This window comes from Macrobrachium rosenbergii, chromosome 42 (assembly GCF_040412425.1).
Source record: "Macrobrachium rosenbergii isolate ZJJX-2024 chromosome 42, ASM4041242v1, whole genome shotgun sequence".
NCBI classification, from domain to species: Eukaryota; Metazoa; Arthropoda; class Malacostraca; order Decapoda; family Palaemonidae; genus Macrobrachium; species Macrobrachium rosenbergii.
In genome coordinates, this window is record NC_089782.1 from 30,624,236 (window position 1) to 30,650,671 (window position 26,436).

Here is a 26,436-nt window from a genome sequence, read left to right on the forward strand (position 1 = left end):
TATATATATATACTGATGTAAAATCACCGCATATAAAAACTAATCATATAAAAAATAACATAAATTATAAAAAAACCCACTAAAATATAAAAAAAAAAATCATAAAAGAACCTTATTTGGGTATCTATAGAAAGTATACAAAAGAAAATGTCATTAAGTTCCGTGTATAGAAAACATTTCTCTCATTGCTTTTGAAGCGTGGTGTTGATTTTAAGCCTTTCCTAGATTTTTATAAACGTCTTGATGAAAATTCCTGTTCAAAATTACCCTGCCAAATTTCTTCTGCAACTGGCACCGTCTAAGGTGTGGCTGAATATTATTCCTGAGGAATCTTTCCTTCTCCCAGATATACCTTACTCATCTTGGTACCTTGCAGTGGGCAACGTGTCTGGAGGAAGAGCCCGTGTTGGATAAAGTTAATGTTCTGTATTTTTTGTAAAATGCGTTTTCTTATTGAATATATTATGTTATATTATATCTCTCATTTCTATCCGAATTCATCCAGTAATATTCTTCTATTTGCTAAGACGTGTAAGCCATTCTCCACCTCCCAGTTTGCAACAGAAGTCATCTTTCTGTTCTTCTGCCTCTTTCCACTCTCTTTCCTCAGGCCTCTTCTCTTCTCTTTCTTCCTTTCCTTGCCCATCATTCCTTGCATTCTCCCTTTCCGCTTTATCAATGTTTTGTTTCCCCTAGCCAATTATTCTCGCTGTTCCTGCTGTTCCATTCTTCGTCTGAATCGTGACCTCGTCCTTGTTTCTGCCTCTCTCTCTCTCTCTCTCTCTCTCTCTCTCTCTCTCTCTCTCTCTCTCATGCCAGTGAGATGGTCGCATTTAGAACTCTAAATTGTAGCACTGTTGGACGAAGTTCCAAAGCTCTCTCTCTCTCTCTCTCTCTCCCTCTTTCTCTCCCTCAATCTCTCTCTCTCTCTCTCTCTCTCTCTCTCCCTCCTCAATCTCTCTCTCTCTCTCTCTCTCTCTCTCTCTCTCTCTCTCTCTCTCTCTCCCTTGTTCTCTCTCTCAGCCTTCACAGATATATTCATAAGTCCTGCCACACAAAATGGAAGTTGTAATATTCGCTGGTTCCCCTACACTATTTCTTGTTACTAATTTGATCAACTTTACTGACAGTTCCTCTCCTTTGCTCTCTCTCTCTCTCTCTCTCTCTCTCTCTCTCTCTCTCTCTCTCTCTCTCTCTCTCAGACTCCACTGGTGTATTCATATGTCCTAACGCACTTTGCTCTCTCTCTCTCTCTCTCTCTCTCAGACTCCAGAGGTGTATTCATATGTCCTGACACACTTTGCTCTCTTTGTCTCTACACCCTTGATGATGTTTTATTCATAATAACATTTAATAGAAAAAAAACAGTATTAGGTACATTAGATTCTTAAGTTTTAATTCCTGAACGTAAAACTCACTAATTAGATTCAAACTCCATAACACTCAAGTCAAGAGAGAGAGAGAGAGAGAGAGAGAGAGAGAGAGAGAGAGAGAGAGAGAGAGAGAGCAAAACCAAATGCATTTTCTGTCAACTGTCAGCTGTTAACTGTCAACTGGTGTCTGTATCCTACAACACCCCCAAATCCCAAATAGTCCCGTCTACACCAGACTTAATGAAGTAGATAGGTACGAGTCTCTCTCTGATCAGTTTGTTTATAAAGTCATCTCGTCCCCCACACCCCCCCTCTCTCCCGTCCCGTCTCTAAAGGGTACGTATTGACCTAGACCTCAGATCAAACCTGGAAGGGGCAATGTACGTTAGTATGCGATGCATGACTGCCAAAATGGAGGGGGGTCAGGGGGGAGGGGCAGAGAAAAAGGTGGAGGTGCTAAAGAGGTTGATATTTTGGGATTCTGATAACTGCTGGCGGTTTCTCGCCCGTATTTTCGCGTAACTGAACGCAACCAAATCAGCTGATTTTATAGCGTTCACAACACATTTATCAGCGATGAATAAGTGCACTGGGTGTGTTCAGTTGCTGCAAAATGCACACGCGAAAACGCCAGCGTTCATCAGATTCACAAAACATTAACTTCAGAGGCTAATATAAAGGAGATAAGGATAGATAATATGCCAAATATGAATTATGAATTGAGGTCATATTTCCATCAATCTATTTTCCATCCATAACAGAGAGGAAGCCTCAAATATTCTCAAAATATCCGTCAAGGTTGTTCCCAAATCCGGCCCTGGTTTCGGTGATAAACGAAGCCATAAATAACCCCCTTCCCCCTTTCTTCCCTACCCCAGAGGTTAGAGAGGGGGAGAAGTGAGGTGTGGGCCTCCCCCGAAAACCCTGACAACGAAACGGCTCAGACGAAATAGAAAGGCGTTAAAATATGGGGGTCAAGCCGCCCCTTCCCCCGCCCCCGTAGGCTGATTTTATGGGTATCGGAAATGGTACACCATAAGTTTAGGTAGAGAGCTAGTCTTCAAAAAAATGCTGACGTCAGCTCACTTATTTTTACTTATAAGTACCTCCCTCTTATAAACGTTCACGTCAGCTGATTTCGTACCTAAATATGTACGTTTAGGTGGAGAGAGCTAGTCTTCAGGAAACGCTGACGTCAGCTGATTTTATTTACTTATACGCACCGCCTTCTTATAAACGCTGACGTCAGCTGACTTTATTTACTTATAAGCACCTCTCTCTTATAAATGCTGACGTCAGCTTTATTTAGTTTGAGAGAGCTAGTCTTCAGTAAACGCTGACGTCAGCTGAATTTCTTCATTCAAAAGTACCTTCCTCTTATAAATGCTTACGTCAGGTGACTTCGTAACTAAATATGTAAGCCTGGGTGTAGAGAGCTAGTCTTTGGAAAACGCTGACGTCAGCTGAATTTCTTGATTAATAAGCACCTCTCCCTTATAAATGCTGACGTCAGCTGATTCCTTATTCAAAACTGCATACTTATTCCAACTTATTAACTGAAAATTTTCTCTAAGGAAGAAGAAGCTGATAATATTATTAATTATTATTATTTTTCAGTGGATGAAACCTATTCACATGGAACAAACCCACCAAACGGGCCACTGACTTGAAATTCTTTAAGCTTCCAAAGAATGTTGGCTTCCAACCTCCCACCGCAGCAGACCCACTCAACACTGCGGCAGTGACTGATCATGATACAGGTTGATTTTTCCACCGTCCTGGGGGAGGCGCGAACTCGCGACATATGAGCGGCGTGTCACGACACTAGCGACCATGCCAGCGGTTCAGCTGACTGTAATAAGAGTCTTAAGAATAACCTAACCTAACCGAGGGTCCGATTTAAAAGGCTTCGGTAATTTCACTGAAGGAAGAAGGATAATATGAATGGAGGTACAATAAAAGTAACGAAAGTGGTTGCACCAAGGGGCCGAAGGGGCGCTGCGAAGACCCTTTATTTATGCCTACAGTGCACCCCTGAGGTGCAGTGACGGCACCAGCCCCCTACGGAGTCTGTGTGAAAAACGGGACGTGACTGAAAGGTCGAGAGGGAGTTTTGACGTTTGTGGTGAACGTTTTTGGCCTTCGAAAATTAACTTTTTTTTTTAGGTGTGGGATTTCTTGAACACATTCAGGTTACTGGGTAACGCCAAAACGTTTCTTTTTTCCTCGCAATGTTTGTCGTGAACGTTTTTCTTATTTTTTTAAATTGTATGGTGGCATTTCTTGAACACATTTACGATATTGGATAAAGCTAAAATTAATTTTTTTTTTTTTTTGTAATATTTGTCGTAAATGTTTTTGGCCTTCAAAAATAATTATTATATATATATTTTTTTTAAATTCTATAAAAATTGTGGGATTTTTTGTACAAATTTACGATTTTGGACAGAGTTAAAATATATAATTTTTTTGCAATGTTTTCATCAAAATAAACATTTTTATCTAATTTTTTTAACAGAAAATCATTTTTGTGTCTTATTTTTACTAAAAATTGTGGGAAGACATTTCTTGTAAAAATTTACGCTATTGGAAAGAGTTGAAATATAAATGTTTTTTGCAATGTCTGTCGTAAACGTTTTCATCTTTTTTGAAAATAAACATTATTATCTTATTTTTTTAAAAAAATTGTAGGAAGACATTCCTGGTACAAATTTACGTTACTGGATAGAGTTGAAATGTTAAATTCCTTACAATGTCTTGACTTTATCGCATTTATCGCATAGGGTTAAAATATAAATTTTTTGCAATGTCTGTCGTAAAGTTTTTATTTTTGTTATTTTTAAATTGTAGGATGCCATTTCTTGAGCAATTTGACGCTGTTGAATAAAAAGATAAAACTCAAATTCCTTGCGATAGCTTTCGGGCAAAACTGAACCCGAAACTCACTTACACACTCATAAACACAAGTCAACTTTGTTTATTGTACAGATCAACAACAAAACAACGCCTGTCTCAAACTTGCTCTTCTTATTACGCTGTCGTTTCGCTGAACCGCTCGGCTTCGAAGGTGAAACAACAGTTCAGGAATTTTTAAATTAAAATTTTTTTTTTTTGCTGAATGCTGTCAATTCCTTTTAGGTACCGACGGGGGTTCTACCTTGGGATGTGTTGGCCATACCTATTTTGGAGGTTTGAATATTAATGAGTATATATATATATATATATATATATATATATATATATATATATATATATATATATATATATATATATATATATAGCCCGACCTTGCAATATACCAAAACAGACCTTAGGCTAAAAAAACAGCCTACACAAATATTCAGCAACACCAAAAAGGGATTAAGAGAGAGAGAGAGAGAGAGAGAGAGAGAGAGAGAGAGAGAGAGAGAGGCCTGGTCTGACCTTCAGATTTCGGCCCATACCCGCTGAGACGGACTTACATGAATATTAATCACTCCCTTTTCGACATGCCCAAGTGACCTTCGCCTTAATCAAGTCGGGTATAACATTAACCTTTTCTGAATAAATAAGGAAATTAATTTTTTTTTGGGGAGGGGGCTTACCTGGTTCAAAAGCCAGTGCCTTTATGCACCAAAGCAGGTGGTCGGTGTTGTCCCCGGGCCATTAGTGGTGCAATGGTGTGCAGTGGTCCTTTTCATAGCCTGGTGGTCCAGTGGTAAATAGGGTCCTTTTCATGGCCACGTCGTGGTCCTCTGTCGTCTGCTGGGAATATCTTGGGGCCAACTAATTCTGGAAAGAAAAAAAAAAAGAGTACTCAAAGGTTAAGTTCAACTGTGGTCTTCGTACCTCAATAACAATAAAGCATTTATGTACGTGACGAGTTTGTGAGGTGGTAATGTTTGTATGTGTATATATATTTACATATATATATATATATATAATATATATATATACAGTATATATATATATAATATATATATATATATATATATATATATATATATATATATATATATATATATATATATTTACTTAAATATATATATACACATAAATACACACTACACACACACACACACACACACACACACATATATATATATATATATATATATATATATATATATATATATATATATATATATATATAAATATATATATATACACATAAACACACACTATATATACATATATATATATATATATATATATATATATATATATATATATATATATATACTGTATATATATATATATATATATGAAAATATGCGCTGGACATTACCTTGTAAAATAACGATGACGGAACATCTCTCTCTCTCTCTCTCTCTAAAGAAACCAGTCAAAATTTTAGATCAGCTCAAACAGAATAAAAAAAAAAAAAAAACAATAGCATACGGTTGTTTTCTGTTGGCTGGTCAGAGTCCACAGGTCCATAACGGTCTGCTTATTTTACCCTTAAAAAGGTCCCATCCACATAAATATTAGTAAAAAAAAAATTCTCTATATTTCTATATCTACTGTTTAACAAATAAAATAATGTTTAAAAATTTTTGATCAGTTTTACCTTTATAAAGGTCCCATCTGCTTAAGTAATAGTAAAAAAAAAACTTCAGTCCCTTCTCCTTAATATTAGTAAATAAATTTTATATTTCTCTATCTAGTGTTTAATAAAAAATCTTGAATAAAGTATCGTTTAAAAAATTGATAATTTTTACCCTTAAAAGGGTCCCATCCCCTTAAATATTAAAAAAAATATCTCCCAATTTCTCTCCCTTAAAAAAGGTCCCATCCCCTTAAATATTAATAAAAAAAATATCTTCCAATTTCTCTATCTACTGTTTAACAAAAACTCTTGAATAAAATTTTTAAAAAATGTGATAAATTTTACTCCCTTAAAGGACCCATTCCCTAAAATATTGGTGAAAAAATTCTCCATATTTCCCTGTCTAACGCTTAACAAAAACTCGTCACATGGGTGGACGAAATTCAATCTCCAGGCCCTATCAATAATTTAGGCTTAACAACAAAAGAGAAACATGCCTAACCAATAGAGGTTTGGAAATCCTGTCAATCGGCTTTCAACATTCCCACAGTATTATCATCATTACTATTATTATTGTGATTTTTCAGAAGATGAAACCTATTCATACGGAACAAGCCCACCAAATGGGCCACTGACTTGAAATTCAAACTTCCAAAGATTATTATTATTATTATTATTATTATTATTATTATTATTATTATTATTATTATTATTATTATTATTATTATTATTCAGAAGATGAAACCTATTCATATGGAACAAGCCCACCAAATGGGCCACTGAGTTGAAATTCAAATTTCTAAAGAATATTATTATTATTACTATTATTATTATTATTATTATTATTATTATTATTATTATTATTATTATTATTATTATTTTTTTTAGAAGATGAAACCTATTCCTAAGGAACAAGCCCGTCAAAGGAGCCACTGACTTGAAATTCAAGAAGCTTCCAAAGAATATTGTTATTATTCAGAGGATGACACCTATTCCTAAAGAACAAGCCCACCAAAGGGGCCACTGACTTGAAATTCAAGAAGCTTCCGAAAAATATCAAGGCGTTCCTTAGGAAGAAGTATGAGGAGGTAAAGGGAAGTACAGAAAGAAATCTCACTTATTAAAAAAGAAAAGATAAAAATTGATTAAATAAATTAATTAAAGAAATTAGCAACATTCCTACGCACAATAGCAACGACATTATACGACTTTTTCATGGCAGATTTTTGTACCTTTTCCAAACGTCATAGCAGGTTTTTGTACCTTTTCCAAACGTCGTGAGATGCTTATAAACCCTTTAATAATTTCAGCTCCTCGTCACGAGCCACAGTTAAAGGCCTCTAAAAACCTTCTTGTCTTTTAAGCTTCTTATCAATGTCAGTTGCGTAGTCTTCCCCCCTGCCCCACATTCCTCCCCCCCCCCCCAAATCCTGGAATGCTATAATGAACTACTGAACAGCCGCGTGCGTCAGTTGACACAGACTTTCTTTTTTTCTTTCGTCTGCGGTTGTCTGTTAATTATTCTACGGCTTATTGTCTCCTAGGCTGGTGTCCCCCTAAGTGGGGTTGACCTTTGCGTTTGTGACGCAAGGTTGTACGGGTGGTTTAGAGAAATATGGCCGTTGTGTGACATCTGCGTTTTATGAGGTGGTTTGAATTGGGTCTTGGATTATGTTTTATATATATATATATATATATATATATATATATATATATATATATTATATATATATATATATATATATATATATATATATATATATATAATATATATATATATATATATATATATATATATATATATATATATATATATCTATATTATATATGTATATACAGACATGTATATATATATGAATATGTATTATATATATAATGTATATATTATATACATATATATATATATACATATTTACACATCTATATATATATATAAATATCTATATATATAAATATACATACATACTAACACATACATATACATATCCTACAACAACAAAAAAGAATCCTTCACATCCTGCTGTACTCCGCTAACATCCTCATTCCTCATATACCATACATTTCCTATACAAAGCCAGTCGCAGGGAATCCGGAGCAAGGTCATATAATTTAAGCCTTTATTTTTTTCTCTCTCTCTCTCTCTCTCTCCCCTTACGTAAAAAAACCCTACATGACCCTCCTTTTATTCTCCCTTCCTATGCCTCTATTCCTTATTTACACACACAAAAAAAAAGGAAGAAAAAACCCACAAAAAACCGCCCATAGAGGTCCTTAAGCCACAGTTTCCAAAGGTACCCTTCGACCTTACTGTAGGAAGACTTTATAGGGGCTGGGTAACTGGAAAAACCCACGCAAAACTGCCCGTAGAGGTCCTTAAGCCATAGCTTCCAAAGGTACCCTTCGACCTTATAGTAACAAGGCTTTATAGGGGCTGGGTAACTGGGAGACGCCGCCTATATAAGCAGGTCACAACGCCCATACAATCAGCAGTTACACATCGCACTCGCTTGATCATCATGAAGTTCGTAAGTACCAGCAACTGGTGTTGTTTCTCAGTTGTTTTCTCGGGGAGGAGCTGATGTTCTTTCTCCGTGAGCAGCCGGTGTTGTTTCTCTGTTGTTTTCTCAGTCAGCAGCTGATGTCGTTTTCTCAGAGAGGAACTGGTGTTGTTTCTCTGTCGTTTTCTCAGTGAGCAGCTGATGTTCTTTCTCAGTGAGCAGCTGGTGTGTTGTTTCTCAGTGAACATCGGGCGTTGTTTCTCAGAGAGGAACTGGTGTTATTTCTGTTTTTTCTCAGTGAGCATCGGTCGTTGTTTCTCAGAGAGGAACTGGTGTTGTTTCTCAGTGAGCAGCTGGTGTTGTTTCTGTTGTTTTCTTAGTGAGCAGCTGGTGTTGTTTCTCAGTGACCAGCTGATATTGTTTCTCTGTTGTTTTCTCAGTGAGCAGCTGACGTTGTTTCTCAGTGAGCAGCTAGTGTTGTTTCTCAGTTGTTTTTTCAGTGACTAAATTTAGGACACAGTAGATCGCCCAAGAAATGATATATCACCTATAAGCTATATCTTGTGTGATATGCACAAGAAAGTATTTCTTGGGTAGAATGATTTAGAAAACCAATAACTCTTTATTAAACATACTGATGTTGCTTTCATCATCGTGTTATGTCAGCTGCAGGCGCTACCTAGTGTTACTTGTTCAGTAACTTACACGTACAAGAAAGAAAGTATTTCTTGTGTAGAACTATTCAGAATGTCAATAACTCTATCAAAACTGTGTGTGCTAGAAGGGATCTCTTGTGTGACTTATTCAGCATCTAACATGTACAAGACACTATTCCCTTGAGCAACTGCTCAGAAATTCATCATTTCTTGAATGAACCTACCATCCCTAGGAGTGAATCACCTTCTCCCTTCTCCCCCACAGGTGACCTTCGCCCTCCTCGTCGTGCTCCTAGCCTTCTCTTCTGCCGACCCAGGCAAGAAGGGCTACAAGAAGTCCAGGCCTATCGTCCAGCCAGTCTACTACCGACCTGTCCCCGTAGTTCACCAGCCTGCTGTCGTCCATAAGCCTGTTGTCGTCCACAAGCCTGTTGTCGTCCACAAGCCTGTTGTTGTGCACAAGCCTGTTGTTGTGCACAGGCCTGTGCCCGTCAGTCATGGTTATGGAGGCATCAGTCATGGGCATGGAAGCTACGGTTACGGGCATTAAATCTTGGGGCAGGAGGCCGTTACAAGCGAAAGGGGGATGTTGGTAACGGCTTGTGCAAGTCCGTGCAGAGTTGATTTTGTCTATGATTTGATTGCGTCTTTGCCTGATGCAGGGTTTCAGAAGTCTGTGCAGAGTTCGACTGTGTCCAGAACTTATACAATTCTTTGCAAAGTTCAGTTTTGTCCAGAACTTATACAGTTCTGGTCAAAGTTCAACTTTGTCCAAGACTTTCAGAAGCCTGTGAAGGGTTTAACTTTGTCTAGAACTTATACATGTCTGTACAGAGTTCAACTTTGTCTATGACTTTCAGAAGTCTGTGCAAAGTTTAATTTTATCCAGAGCTTGTACAATTCTGTGCAGAGTTAAATTTTGTCCACGACTATACTAGTCTGTGTAAAGTTTAACTTTGTCCATGACTTTCAGAAGTCTGTGCAATTTCAACTTTGTCCCCGACTCAAACATATCTGTGCAGAGTTAAATTTTGTCCACGACTATACAAGTCTGTGCAGAGTTCAAATTCGTCCATGACTCAAAATTCTGTGCAGAGTTCAAATTCGTCCATGACTCAAAAGTCTGTGCAGAGTTGAACATCATCCAAGACTCTCAAAAAGTCTGTGCAGAATTCAAATTTTTCCACAACTAAAGCATGTCTGTACAGAGTTCAAATCTGAACAAAAGTTAAACACGTCTGCGCAGAGTTCAGTTTTATCCACCACTCTCAAAAATCTGTGCAGAGTTCAACATTATCTATGACCACACAAATCTGTGCAAAGTTCAGCTCTGTCCTCGGAATTGTAGAAGAAGAAGAAGAAGAAGAAAAAAAACCAGGTATGTTTACCTGCTGAAATGGATAACAAGGTCCAGAGAACTACAGTAGATCACCTTGACTTTTCCAAACAGTCTTTCCTAAGTACGAAATGTCACCACTGGAAGATTGCCAAATAGGATATTCTTTCTAGTGATACAGATGAAAATGTGTAACTGCGTCCAGATGTATGTATATATTTTTTTATACAAAAAAATTAATGTAGTCAATTTGTCAAGCAAAATTTACATTCCTCGTAAATGTTTTTCTTTTTTGTATCTTAATGATAGCAGCTTCTGTGAAGATGTCATTGGAAATTTAGTGTATACGAACGAAATACATCACTTTAGTAATATTCCTGATGTTTTTATTATGAACCCTCAAGAACTGACGCATTTCTAATGCAAGACTTATGCACTTTTTTAATGACTGATCTCTTTTGTCTCTATTTCCTATTACCTTCTGATACTTCTTCCAAATGAACGCCATAATATTCTTTGGAAGCTTGAATTTCAGATCAATAGCCACTGTGGGCTTGTTCCATATGAATGGGGGTTTATCTTCCGAACAATAATAATAATAATAATAATAATAATAATAATAATAATAATAATAATAATAATAATAATAATAATAATAATAATAATAATACTTCAAATGAACACCATGTTCTTTGGAAGTTTGAATTTCAAGTCAATGGCCCACATAGGCTTGTTCCATATGAATGGGGTTTATCTTCCGAATGATGATGATAATAATAATAATAATAATAATAATAATAATAATAATAATAATAATAATAATAAATAAAAATGAACACCATATTCTTTGGAAGCTTGAATTTAAGATCAATAGCCACTGTGGGCTTGTTCCATGTGAAATGAGTTTCATCTTCCGAATAATAATAATAATAATAATAATAATAATAATAATAATAATAATAATAATAATAATAATAATAATAATAATAATAATAATTAAAAAGAACACCATATTCTTTGGAAGCTTGAATTTCAGATCAATAGCCCCTGTGGGCTTGTTCCATATGAATGGGGGTTTATCTTCCGAATAATAATAATAATAATAATAATAATAATAATAATAATAATAATAATAATAATAATAATAATAATAATAATAATAATTCATATGAGCACTATATTGTTTGGAAGCTTGAATTTCAAATCAATGGCCCACGTAGGCTTGTTCCACATGAATGAGGGTTTATCTTCCGAATAATAATAATAATAATAATAATAATAATAATAATAATAATAATAATAATAATAATATATGAAGGTAACAGACCCTCTTTCAAGCAAGTTTTGTTAAAGGGAATGGCAGCATCAGCGGAATTGATTTTATATTTGGTCTTCTCAACTCTTATTATTTACTTCTCGTCAGGGCTGATATCTGCTAATAACTGGATGCATGACGGGCAGTGACTTTGACCACCCGGCCGTGAAGAGGAAAAAATCTTTGGAATGTTTGACAAGATGGGATTAAGAGACGAAAGGAGAAAGAGATAATGTTTGTTACTGTTTGTTAACTTTTTGTTCTGTAGCCCAACGCAAGAACAAAACAAGTAATGAATGCGCCGAAGTTTCTTCGGCGCAATCGAGTTTTCTGCACAGCGTGTAATGCTGCATGAAACTCTCTGCCACGGCACATGAAACTTTCAGCCACGGCCCGGTGGTGGCCTGTGTTGTTGGTACCTATAGCGGTGCCAGAAGTACGATTATGGCTAACTGTAACCTTAAATCAAATAAAAACTACTGAGGCTAGAGGGCTGTAATTTAGTATGTTCGATGACTGGAGGGTGGATGATCAACATACCGATTTGCAGCCCTCTAGCCTCAGTAGTTTTTAAGATCTGAGGGCGGACAGAAAAAGTGCGGACGGACAGACAAATAGCGACCTCAATAGTTTTCTTTTACAGAAAACTAAAAACTGTACTCCAGAGTTTATGGACTAGAAGATCAGTTCTACATATCAAATGTTTTTCTTACGTTACAGAGGTAAAGGTCATTATAGAACAGCTGGGGCGGTGATATGTGTGGCTTCATATTCAATATTTGGGGATTAATGTTTAAATAATCAATATTTGTGGCTTTATATTTGATATTTAATATTCAGGGCTTAATATCTAAATATTTAATATTTGTGGCTTAATATTTGACATTTAATATTTGTGGCATTAAATTTGATATTTAATATTTGTGGCTTAGTATCTGATATTTAATATTTGTGGCTTAATATGTGATATTTAATATTTGTGGCTTAATATCTGATATTTAATATTTGATATTTAATATTTGATATTTAATATTTGTGGCTTAATATCTGATATTTAATATTTGTGGCTTAATATTTAAATATTCAATTTTTGTGGCATAATATTTAATATTTAGTACTTGTGACTCAATATTTGATATTTAATATTTTGTGGCTTAATATTTAAATATCTAATATTTGTGGCATAATATCTGATATTTAATATTTGTGGCATAATATCTGATATTTATGGCTTAATATTTAGATATTTAATATTTGTGGCATAATGTATATTTAATATTTGTGGCTTAATATTTAAATATTTAAGGCTTAATATTTGATATTTAATATTTGTGGCATAATATCTGATATTTAATACTTGTGTCATAATATTTAAATATTTAATATTTGTGGCATAATATCTGATATTTAATATTTGTGGCTTAATATTTGATAGAGCTCGATTCAATTTACCGCTGGAATAATGAGCCAAAATCCTAAATATTATTTCAGCTAAAAGTGTTGCTACTTTCGTGAGTTTTGCTGTACATTATTTTCGCGAAATAAGTTCAGTAATACGAAGCATTATGAAATTTAAATACAGAGACATTAAAAGCTTTTTAATGTAAGATGAACCATAAGCTAAGATTCAATTTACCGGTGGAATAATGAGCCAATTCGTAAATATTACTCTAAATAAGTGTTTTTATCCTTTCGTGAGTTTGTCGTAACTTATTTTCGCGAAATAAGTTCAATAATACGAAGCATTACGAAATTTAAATACATAGACATTAAAAGCTTTCTAATGCAAAATGCATTAAAAACTACGATTTAATTCAACTCTGGAATAATGAGTCAAAATCGCAAATATCATTTTAAATAAGTGTTTATCCTTTCTAGAGTTTGTTGTAACTTATTTTCGCGAAACACGTTAAAGAACACGATGATTTATGAAATTTGACGAAAACTAACGGAAAACGCATTATGCAAAGGTATCTCTGAACGAAACATTCAGCAAATATCGTTCAATTTCTTTGCGTCAATTTTTTGACAGCGATCAAATCCTTGAAGAAATTTAGTATCAAATAAAAAACTTTCATTATTTAATATTTCCTGGACGTAAACGTCTCCTAATGACAGGTAATTGAGAGGACATAATTGATGGCTGATCTACACCTGGTTAATGGACAGGTAACCCAACAGGTGTAATTTTATGTTACCTGCTAATCAGATTGGATAAGGTTACAGCCAACCTTTGTTTAGTGCTGTGGTACTAATTATGTTTTTTACCTGTCTATTGTTTTTTAATTTACCTTTTTTCTAGATGTACACTTGAAATGATTTTCTAGGCGTACATCTGAAGTGCCTTTCTAGATGTACATTTTACATAGCTTTCTAGACGTACATTTGAAATACCTTTCTAAATATACATTGAAATACCTTTCTAGATGTACATCTGAAAAAACTTCCTAGATGTACATTTGAAATACCTTTCTAGATATACATTTTACTTAGCTTTCTACATATACACTTGAAATAGCTTCCTAGATGTACATTTGAAATACCTTTCTAGATGTACATTTGAAATACCTTTCTAGATGTACATCTGAAATACCTTCCTAGATGTACATTTGAAATACCTTTCTAGATGTACATCTGAAATAACTTTCTAAGATGTACATCTGCAATGCCTTTCTAGATGTATATTTGAAATAGCTTTCTAGATGTACATCTGAAATACCTTTCTAGATGTACATTTGAAATAGCTTTCTAGATGTACATCTAAAATACCTTTCTAGATATACATTTTAAATACCTTCCTAATGTAAGAATTTCCCAAACTTTACCCAGGCGAAATATGAAAATTATTTTGTGAAAATATTTGTTTTGAAATTTCATTAAGCAGTTGTAACTCTCTCTCTCTCTCTCTCTCTCTCTCTCTCTCTCTCTCTCTCTCTCTCTCTCTCTCTCTCTCTCTCTCTCTCTCTCTAATTTATGATTTTTTCCCAAATTTATCCAAGGGATATATGAACATAATTTTGTGAATTATTTTAAAATTGCTTTGTCAGTTGTAAACAAAACAATTTCGAATGGCCGATTGCATTACATATATAATAAATGAACTGTCATTCACTGACCCAATGAATAAATGAAAGAATCAATAAATAATTAAATAAATAATATATAGCAATTTCATTAGGGATTACAAAAAAGAAACGTGACCTAATTCTCAATAAGAAAAATGGATAAATAAATAAATTAATAAAAATATAAATTAACAAGAAAATAAACTGATTAATTGATCAAATAATTAATATGTGACAGGACCCTTGATTTGTGACCCCTTGACCTAATTCACAGTAAGAAAAAAATAAATTAATAAACAAATTGATAGAAAATAAATTGATTAATTAATAGATTAATAATATGTGACAGGACCCCTGATTTGTGACCCCCTAACCTAATTCTCAGTAAGAAAAATAAATCAATAAATAATCAAAAATAGATACATAAATAATCAAATAAACAGATGAAAATAGATAAATAAATATGTACAAAATTCATAAATTGATTCAACACTAGATTAATAGGTATGTAAGAGATGCCACTAAAGGTTCCAGACGAAATAAAAGCATTTAATTGTGACCAGACAATTCAGATGTTTCGGCAGACAGTCTAATCTTTCCTAGTGTTGGTTTTAGTTGGCCCACCGCCCCCTCAAAAAGGTAAAAAATGCGCCGAAGTTTCTTCGGCGCTCTCGAGTTTTCTGTACAGCCGCTACAGCGTATAATCAAGGCCGCCGAAAGTAGATCTATCTTTCGGTGGTCTCGGTATAATGCTGTATGACCCGCGGCCCATGAAACTTTAACCACGGGGCAGTGGTGGCTTATCCTATATCGTTGCCAGAAGAACGGTTATGGCTAATTTTAACCTTAAATAAAATAAAAACTACTGAGGAGGCTAGAGGGCTGCAATTTGTTATGTCTGATGATTGGAGGGTGGATGATCAACATACCAATTTCCAGCCCTCTAGCCTCAGTAGTTTTTAAGATCTGAGGACAGACAAAGTGCGGAGAGAAAAAAAGTGAGGACAGAATAAAGTGCGGATGGACAGACAAAGCCGGCACAATAGTTTTCTTTTACAAAAAATAAAAAAAGGAAATAATATTCACATTCCACGCTAGCAAGTGGGTGTTTGCCTAGCTTATACCAAGGACGCTTATTGTCCTGACTTGTCTTGTGCAAATCTGACGTTCTATTTCTTGTCCTCCCTTTTTGGTCCTCGTGCGGAAATGAGGGAGATTATGAAGGCTCAGGTGTAAATGATTACTCAGGTAAATAGAATTCGATGTTAGCGGGTAGATGTATTTGTGGGTATGGGCATGGGTATGGGTATGTATATGTATATATATATACATATATATATATACAGTATATATATGTATATATATGTGTGTATATATATACAATATATAAATATATGCAATTATAAATACTATATGTATATATAAACATATAAATATATATAGTCAGCTTGATTCCTAGACGGGGTCGTTGTTTCTATTATATATAAACAGTACATGCACACATATATAGATACATATATACACATATAGATACACATGCATACGCACTGTGTGCATATTTTTGCATAATGTAAGGTGGCTTGTGTGTATGTATTTTGCAAGTGATTCCATTTTCTCTCCTGTTCACATATCTGCCTTCCTAATTCTATATGAAGACGAGAGAGAGAGAGAGAGAGAGAGAGAGAGAGAGAGAGAGATAGAGAGAGAGAGAGATTCTAAATATGCAAATCAGCGATTCGCTCGTCCTGATAAAATCTGCATAGTTCCCCTTATAAAGAAAAATCTGACACTTGACAACTCGTAAGGATCGCCCAAATAACAAATGTGTCCCTTTAGCCCTGAAACCTTCTGTAGACAAAGCTTTCAGGGGATGGCCGGGGAAGGGGTGGGGATAGGGGAGGGGTAGGAGTTACAGAGGTGCCATATCAACATTTTGGGAGCCATCGTGAATGGCATTTATGGGCCGCCATCTAAGTGGGTATATAAACACCAGACTCTGATCTGTCGTCAGTAGTTGCAAATAAGTTTTCTGGACAGCGAGATGAAATTCGTAAGTAGGGCCACATGGTATTTGTGGTATATGACAGTGGGTATTTCTTTAGTGGGATGTCTGTGTGTCAGTCAGCTACGCATGCGTGGGTAATATAGTGGCTTCGTTTAATTGGTTCGGTTCCCACAGCCCGGTTTTTCTGTCCGCCCTCAGATCTTAAAAACTACTGAGGCTAGAGGGCTGCAAATTGGTATGTTGATCACCCACCCTCCAGTCATCAAACATACCAAATTGCAGCCCTCAAGCCTCAGTATTTTTTTATTTTTTTTATTTAAGGTTAGAGTTAGCCAAATCGTGCCTCTGGTAACGACATAGGAATCTGCTTCCGGACCACACCGATAATCACTTTGAGCACTGCAGAATTTTTAAACCTTTCAAGTATGCCACTGATGGACCCTCCTTCAAGCATACTCTGCAGTCGCTTGGAATACAGTAGAATTGAATAAAACAGAGTACAGAATTCAGGTCAAGGACCAAGCGCTGGGACCTATAAGATGAGGTCATTCTGCGCTGAAACGGAAATTGACACTGAAAAGGTTTGAAACAATTGTGAGGAGAGGTTAAGGGAAAGTCAGATGGAAGGAAGAGAATATGAACGGAGGTACAGTCAAAGAAACGAAAGGGGTTGCAGCTGGGGGCCGAAGGGACGCTGCAAAGAACCTTGAGTAACGCATACAGTGTACCGCGTGAGGCGCACTGACGGCACTACAGGAACAGTCCCCAGGATAGGAATGCTGAATTATACATGACTGTTCAAACTGCGTGTTTATATTTTTTTTAAAAGTAATAAAAAATTAAACGTGATTAATTTTTTTATATATACACAAATTCATGTTCTGACTCAACATAAAAGTTGATTTTATTTAACAAAATATTTAAGATATTTATTAATTTTATGTTTATAAAATATGCGACATTCCATATTCTTTGGAAGCTTGAATTTCAAGTCAGTGGCCCTTTTTGGGTTTGTTTCATATGAATAGGGTTCATTTTTAACAACATCTATAATAATAATAATAATAATAATAATAATAATAATAATAATAATAATAATAACGTTGGAAGCTTGAATTTCAAGTCAGTGGCCCTTTTTTGGGTTTGTTTCATATGAATAGGGATCATTTTCTGAACAACAACAACAACAACAACAACAATAATAATAATAATAATAATAATAATAATAATAATAATAATAATAATAATAATAATAATTAATAATAATCTCTGGAAGCTTGAATTTCAAGCAAGTGGCCCTCTGATGGCCTTGTTCCATATGAATAGGCTTCATCTTCTGAATAATAATAATAATAATAATAATAATAATAATAATAATAATAATAATAATAACCTTGGAAAGCTTGAATTTCAAGTCACTGCCCCTGTGGTGGGCTTGTTCCGTTTGAATATTGTTCATCTTCTGGATAATAATAATAATAATAATAATAATAATAATAATAATAATAACAAAAATTTTATCCTATTCAATGGACTATTTTAAATATTTTACCAATTTAATTTATTTTTATAAAATATACGACACAATCAATCTCCATCTCTTTCCCAACAGGCGACACTCATCGCCCTGTTCGTTCTCCTGGCTCTGGCTTCGGCCGAGCCCGGCGGCAAGAAATTCCGATCCTACAGGCCCGCCTATCGCCCAGTTCCGGTGCACGTCGCGCCCCAGCCGGTCTACGTACCCAGGCCAGTCTACGTGCCCAGGCCGGTCTACGTGCCCAAGCCAGTCGTCGTCCATAAGCCGGTTTACGTAGAACCTGTCCAAGTCTCCCACGGATACGGACACGGCGGTGGGTATGGCGGGTATGGTCACTACTAGGTGTTGCCAGAAGGTCGATGATTCTGTTTTATTTTTTCATTGTTTTTGTTTTTTCGGACCTGTGGCCAAAATACGTCGTTTCGGACCCGTCTACGTTAAACTGAATCTTTAACATGCCATTATTCAGTCATAAATGGTCAAAATTCGACAAGAAATTACAAAAATAAAAAAAATATATAAAAAGGAAATTTCGGCAATTGACACCTTCTCTTTTGTAGCTAGGCCCAGATGGCTATCTATAAACAGAATAAACTATATAACCGTTTAGAAAGTCTTTCCTTTACCTATAATCCTTAGGAAAGTGTTCTCTTCACCTATAAACATTTTGAGCCCGTTTTCTTTACCTTTAACCCTTAGGAAAGTGGTCTCTTTACCTATAAGCCTATGGTAACTATTTCCTTTATCTATAAACCTTTAGAAAGGGTAATTTTTTTGCCTATATACAACTTTAGAAAGTGTTTCCTTTACCTATAAACATTTAGAAAGTGTTTCCTCTACCTATAAACCTTTAGAGAGTGTTTCTTTACCTATAAACCTTTAGAAAGTGTTTCCTTTACCTATAAACCTTTAGAAAGTGTTTCTTTACCTATAAACCTTTAGAAAGTGTTTCCCCTACCTATAAACGTTTAGAAAGTATTTCTTTACCTATAAACCTTTAGAAAGTGTTTTCCTCTATAAACTTTAAGAAAGTGTTTTTTTGCTTATAAACCTTTAGAAAGTGTTTCCTCTACCTATAAATGTTTAGAAAGTATTTCTTTACCTATAAACCTTTAGAAAGTGTTTCCTCTACCTATAAACGTTTAGAAAGTGATTCTTTACCTATAAACCTTTAGAATGTGTTTCCTCTACCTATAAACTTTAAGAAAGCATTTTTTTTACCTAAAAACCTTTAGAAAGTGTTTCCTCTACCTATAAACCTTTAGAAAGTGTTCCCTCTACCTATAAACTTTAAGAAAGTGTTTTTTTCCCTATAAACCTTTAAAAAGTTTTTTTTCTACCTATATAAGCCTTTAGAAAGTGTTTCCTCTACCTATGACAGTGGCACAAGATCAGGCCCTGAGAACCAGATATGTCCAAAGAACAATAGATGAAAATAACATCTCGCCCACAAGCAGGAAGTGCAATATGAAAGACGAGACCATAAACCACATAGCAGGCGAATGTCCGGCGCTTGCACAGAACCAGTACAAAAAGAGGCATGATTCAGTAGCAAAAGCCCTCCACTGGAGCCTGTGCAAGAAACACCAGCTAGCTTGCAGTAACAAGTGGTACGAACACCGACCTGAGGGAGTGATAGAAAACGACCAGGCTAAGATCCTCTGGGACTATGGTATCAGAACAGATGAGGTGATACGTGCCAATAGACCAGACTTGACGCTGATTGACAAAATCAAGAAGAAAGTATCACTCATTGACGTCGCAATACCATGGGACACCAGAGTAGATGAGAAAGAAAGAGAAAAAATGGACAAGTATCAAGACCTGAAAATAGAAATAAGAGGGATATGGAATATGCCATTGGAAATTGTACCCATAATCACAGGAACACTAGGAACGATCCCAAGATCCCTGAAAAGGAACCTGGAAAAACTAGATGCCGAAGTAGCTCTAGGACTCATGCAGAAGAGCGTGCTCTTAGAAACAGCGCACATAGTGAGAAAAGTGATGGACTCCTAAGGAGGCAGGATGCAACCCGGAACCCCACACTATAAATACCACCCAGTCGAATAGGATGACTGAGATAGACAAAAGTACTTGAGAATTCACTACAAAACCCAGTCAAGTGTATCTATTAACTAACCCAAATTTAGAGTTCATAATAATAATAATAATAATAAATAATAATAATAATAATAATAATAATAATAATAACATATTTCAAATTATATCTTAAAGCAGCCTTTGAGAGTTCACAATAATAATAATAATAATAATAATAATAATAATAATAATAATATCTCTTAAAGCAGCCATAAGAGTTCAAATAATAATAATTTCATAATAATAATAATAATAATAATAATAATAATAATAGATACTTCAAATTATATCTTAATAATAATAATAATAATAATAATAATAACAATAATAGTGATAATAATAAAGCAATAATAATAATAATAAATTTTCAACACAGCAAAAACTTTCCAAAAAGAAATGTTCCCTATTTTGAATTTTATTTTCCAAAGCAATTATAAAATCCAGTCGGGTGTATCCGCTAATACAAGTTGTACTCTATCCTTTTTTACTTAAATCCAAGTGATATTTAGTTCAGTTTATGACCAAAGACCGATTAAACGGGTATGTGGATAGTTTTTAAGACAAAAAAGTCGTAAGGTCATTAGTGAATACTTGATTGAAACGAGGTGGCCACCTCACGAGCTATGACCTAATTCTTTTATTTTTTAAACTGGTAGACAAGTTTGATAGTTGGAGAAGAATAAACTGTTGTGGGCATGAGTTATTTTTGGGTTTGTAATGCGTGAGTTTGTGTTTGTGCATAAATTAGAAAAATATATACATACATATATATGTATCTGGTAAAAAGTGACCAGTAGATTCTACATATATACATATATATCTATATATATATATATATATATATATATATATATATATATATATATATATATATATATATATATATATATATATATATATAATGTATGTATCTGCTCCTCACTTATTTACCCAATTAAATCTCAAAATAGATATCCAACTTCCGTCTACTTTCAACAGTATGAAATTCACCAAATCTGCCTTCGTATACAAGTGACCTGAGCTTCGCATCTATTCTCTTTGACAGATGTTATGACTTCAATCTGCTCCTCATTTGTTTACCTAATTACATCTCATAGATATCCAACCCCGTCTACTTTTAACACCCTCTCAGAACCAGGAAAACTGCAAAGATTTTCTCTTTATTCTTATTTTTTTTTTATTCATTTTCGTCCGTTTTTTTTAGTTTTCTTTAAAAGAAAACTATTGTGCCGGCTTTATCTGTCCGTCCGCACTTTATTCTGTCCGCCCTCAGATCTTAAAAACTACCGTCGCTAGAGGGCTGCAAATTGGTGTGTTGATCATCCACCCTCCAATCATCAAATGTACCAAATTGCAGCCCTCTAGCCTCAGTAGTTTTTATTTTATTTAAGGTTAAAGTTAGCCATGATCGTGCATCTGGCAACGATATGGGATAGGCCACAACCGGACCGTGGTCAAAGTTTCGTTCACCGTGGCTCATACAGCATTATACCGAGACCCCTGAAAGATAGATCTAATTTCCGGTGGCCTTGGTTATACGCTGTAGCGGCTGTACAGAAAACTCGATTGTGCCGAAGAAACTTCGGCGCATTTTTTGCTTTTTTGTCTCTCGCTCTACCGTTAATCTCGGCTTTCACGGTTCGTGAGTTCACGAGTTCTTTACTGAACGATCGCTTGTGGGAACTTGTGTGAGGCGTTCACATAACCGCGAGTGGGTGAGAATGAAGAAACCTGTGTTCTTTGCTCTTTTTTTATTTTCTCTCTCTCTCTCTCTCTCTCTATTTTCCGCTCTTTTTTGTTCTCCCCTCTCTCTCTCTCTCTCTCTCATTTGTTAACTCCTTTTAATCTTAGAGTTCATACGCCATTTCCTCAAAAAAAAAGAGAGAAAAAATAACGGGAAAGAACAAAAAATACAAAAATAAAATCTACCTAGAAATTACAATCTCACTTTAGCTCACCAAAACACGTCGTGGCCAAATAGACTAAGAGATTTTATGGTCTGAGATCTAAAAGAGATATTGGAGAGAAGAAGAAGAACTACAGTCTCAAAACGAAGCATAATGATGAGAGAGAGAGAGAGAGAGAGAGAGAGAGAGAGAGAGAGAGAGTGGTGACTGCGCAACTGGAAGAATTGCGCGTAGGTACGTTAATTGAGTAGGAGGTGTTGAAAGGGAAAATGGTTACGGACCTATCTCTCTCTCTCTCTCTCACAGCCACACACCTTTCTCCTCTCTCTCTCTCTCTCTCTCTCTCTCACACACCTTTCTCTCCTCTCTTTCTCTCTTCTCCCTTTTCTCTCTTTCTGTCTCTCTCTCACAGACACACCTTTCTCTTCTCTCTCTTTCTCTCTCCTAGGCACACACCTTTCTCCTCTCTCCCTCTCTATCTCGTAATTTCTTTCTTTCTCTCTCTCTCTCTCTCTCACACACACACACCTTTCTCTCTCTCTCTCTCTCACAGACACACCTTCTCTCCTCTCTCTCTCTCACAGACACACCTTTCTCTTCTCTCTCTCTCACAGACACTCTCTCTTCCCCCGTTTCTCTCTCTCTCTATCTCTCCCAGACACACACCTTTCTCCTCTCTCTCTCTCGTAATTTCTCTCTGTCTCTCTACCTCTCTCACACACACACCTTTCTCTCCTCTCTCTCTCTTTCTCTCTCTCACAGACACACCTTTCCTCTTCTCTCTCTCTCTCGTAATTTCTCTCTCTTCCCCATTTCTCTCTTTTTCTCTTTCCCAGACACACACCTTTCTCTCTCTCTCTCTCTCTCTCGTAATTTCTCTTTCTCTCTTTCCCTCTCTCACAGACATACACCTTTCTCTTCTCTCTCTTTCTATAGCAATTTCTCCCTCTCCCCCATTTTTCTATCTCTCTCGCAATCACACCCCCCTCTCTCTCTCTCTCTCTTTTCTCTTCTCTAGTAATTTTTCTCTCTCTCTCTCTCTCTCTCTCTCTCTCACACACACACACAGACACTCACCTTTCACTTCTCTCTCTTTCTCTCCCGAGCACAAAGCATCTCTGAAACAATTGAAAATCGTGAAGTGGTTTTGGCATGCATAAACTAAATTATACACACACACACAATCACACACACACACATATACATATATATATATATATATATATATATATATATATATATATATATATATATATATATATATATATATATATATATACGTATATGGAGAGAGAGAGAGAGAGATTCAAAACACTTCATATTTGGTTCAATGCCTAAGTGGCTGAAAATACAAACTGTAAATTTTTAATCTTTAATCTTTTGAATTGTAGATTTTTCAATTTCTCTCTCTCTCTCGCCTGTTCTTAAGCTTTTATTTGCTTCCTTTTGTTAAGCTCTCCTATCTTTTGTTTGGTCAATGTAGCCCCCCAAAAAAACGGCTCTTGTTTGACGTGAAGTGTTGCTTTTACTCTTTTTATTTTACAACTTTTATTCTTTACGTGGGAAGAACGTTAAACCAGTATCTTGTTAATAAAAGTAAATACTGTTAAGGTAATCTTATTAAGTCCGTTTCGGGATTAAATGGATTTTAATCCTTGTTTTTTTAATGTTTTGATTAAGTCAAATGTTTTTTTTTAATATTTCTATTATTCATATTTTTGACTTTTAGTCTTAATATTTCTTATATTTAATTTTTATATTTTTTTTATATCTGATCTCTTTTTTTATACATGAGATTTTTACGTTTCACATTTTTTTTTTATATTTTAGTTTTTCATGTATTAGTTATTCATAATCATTTTAATTTAAGCAACACAAGCGTGAGTGAAAGGAACAGGCAAGCAGACCGATAGACAAAAAGAACAAAAACTTTCGCGAAAGATCATGTGTCTAAATAAATCTCGAAAAAAAAAACACATACACATTATTATACTCCAGAACTTTATCAAACATATATTGTTTTTTTTTCTTTCACCAAACCACTAAACAGTGTGTAAAATGACTCCGTGGAGGAAAAGGCAATCAGTAAACAGTGTAAATGGAAGAGAGAAACGAAAGGAATTCAGATTCACTTTTGTCATCACACCCACTTGATTGAGTGACAGATTCTTTTTTTTTTTTTTTTCATTCGGCTCTGGCGTCGCAATATAAGATTTGGCTTCACCTTCGCAATCATATCCATTTGACTGATTGATAGATTTTTTTTTTCATTCGGCTCTGGCGTCGTAATTAAGCATTTTGTCATACGATTTTGCATTGCCGATTGTATATCAGTCCACGATTATATATGTCTATGAAATACTTGTCAAAGGATAGGGTCTGCAAGTAGAATAGAATAGAATAGAATTGAATAGAATAGAATAAAATAGAACTGAATAGAATTGTTCGGAGAATGTTGAGGAAAGTAAGGTGGAAGAGGGAGAATATGAACGGAGGTACAGTAAAAGGAAGGAAAGGGGTTGTAGCAGCTTGGGGATATGGAAGGGACGCTGCAAAGAACCTTAAGTAGTGGCTAAGTAGAGTCCTATCGACCTTTGGGGGTAGATTTAGGATGGTCAAAGTTCAAGGTCAATGGTAAGAACCTCAGTAATCTCGCGAAAGGTGAGAGAGAGAGAGAGAGAGAGAGAGAGAGAGAGAGAGAGAGAGAGAGAACGCTGAAACAAATCAAGCACATTCACAACATTAAACATAAAAAATAAAAAATTAAACTCTTTCGTACCAAACCACTAAAAAAAAAAAAAAAAATAAAAAAGTCTGAAGTCTGATTGAAGGTAATTGCATTGAGAAGACTTTCCAATTGACGCCGTTAAAAAGCCTTTCCAGTCGCTTGTCAAAGCACAAACAAAAGTTTCGCAAGCAAGACTTTTAAGATTTTTGCGTCAATGCAACGTCAGCGTAATTTAGAAAAATATAATTATAAAAAAAAAAGTTTTAGCAACTTTCTATTGCAATTTTATGGGCGTTGGGAAATTGTCACTTTTCGTTACCAAACTAATTAATTCATTTCTTAGTGGTTTTGTTTTGTGATGCAGTTGTTTGAGAATTAAATCATTATTTTGTGATATTATGAAGAGATTTCTAGACTGCATATATTACATTTTTTTAGAAACTGCATATATTAAATGTATTGATATTTGTCTAATTACCAAGAAATTGAAACATTTCAAAGCAAAATTCTATAGCCATGCTTTTTAGCTTTCTGTAAGAGAAAACTATTGTGCCGGCTTTGTCTGTACGTCCGCACTTTATTCTGTCCGCACTTTTTCTGTCCACCCTCAGATCTTAAAAACTTCTGAGGAGACCAGAGGGTTGCAAATTGGTATGTTGATCACCCACCCTCCTATCATCAAACATTCCAAATTGCAGCCCTCTAGCATCAGTAGTTTTGATTTTATTGAAAGTTAAAATTAGCCATAATCGTGCTTCTGGCAACGATGTAGGCTAGGCTACCACCGAGCCGTGGTTAAAGTGTTTAAATTAAAAATTTGGCAAAAATCATAATTTAAAAAGATAGTTTTATAACTGTTGAACAAATCAGAACAATGAGAAATTGCTTTGCGTTAGGAAAAATTATTTTGAATTTTGTAACTTATTATAGTTCTACAATCAGGTCCCGTCGGATGTCACTTTCCAAATTTATATTTATTTCCGGATGCCTCAGATTCATTCAAACTATTACTATTGTTCAGTTCAGAAGGGGTTTCATACTTGATGAATACACACAAACACACACGCACAAACACATACATACACATTCACACACACAAACACAAACACACACACACACTCACAAACACACACACACACAAAACACATTCACATTCAAACACACACACACACGTACAAAGCACATACACACCCACAAACAAATACACGTGCAAGCAATCAGCCTCTTATAAGACGGGAAAGCCATCGTTCAACTAACAAAAAAACACACACACAAAAGATTTGTGTTTTTTCGTCATATTATCCAATAACAATTTTTTTTATAGATACAAGAAACCAAAAGTCACTGAACTAAGATTGACACTGCACTATTTATTTCTTATAATG

General features: G+C 35.1%; 3 protein-coding genes across 4 annotated transcripts in view; 2 read left to right on the plus strand and 1 right to left on the minus strand.

The window, feature by feature from the left end:
- LOC136828147 (uncharacterized) overlaps positions 1-26,436 on the minus strand; it is an 88,125-nt gene that overhangs the window by 40,957 nt on the left and 20,732 nt on the right. For both annotated transcript variants that reach the window (XM_067085963.1, XM_067085964.1), the window contains exon 3: positions 4,958-5,144. The gene's annotated coding sequence lies outside the window, so the exon portion shown is untranslated. The remainder of the gene's footprint in view (positions 1-4,957; positions 5,145-26,436) is intronic.
- LOC136827642 (zinc finger protein 512B-like) lies at positions 8,335-10,765 on the plus strand. The gene is made up of 2 exons (XM_067085114.1): positions 8,335-8,426; positions 9,321-10,765. Exons 1-2 carry the CDS (start codon positions 8,418-8,420, stop codon positions 9,603-9,605), a joined length of 294 nt encoding a protein of 97 aa, XP_066941215.1. The 5' UTR covers positions 8,335-8,417; the 3' UTR covers positions 9,606-10,765.
- On the plus strand, positions 16,796-18,937 carry LOC136827643 (uncharacterized protein DDB_G0272720-like). The gene is made up of 2 exons (XM_067085115.1): positions 16,796-16,821; positions 18,389-18,937. The coding sequence occupies exons 1-2, from the start codon at positions 16,813-16,815 to the stop codon at positions 18,653-18,655; spliced, it is 276 nt and encodes a 91-aa protein (XP_066941216.1). The 5' UTR covers positions 16,796-16,812; the 3' UTR covers positions 18,656-18,937.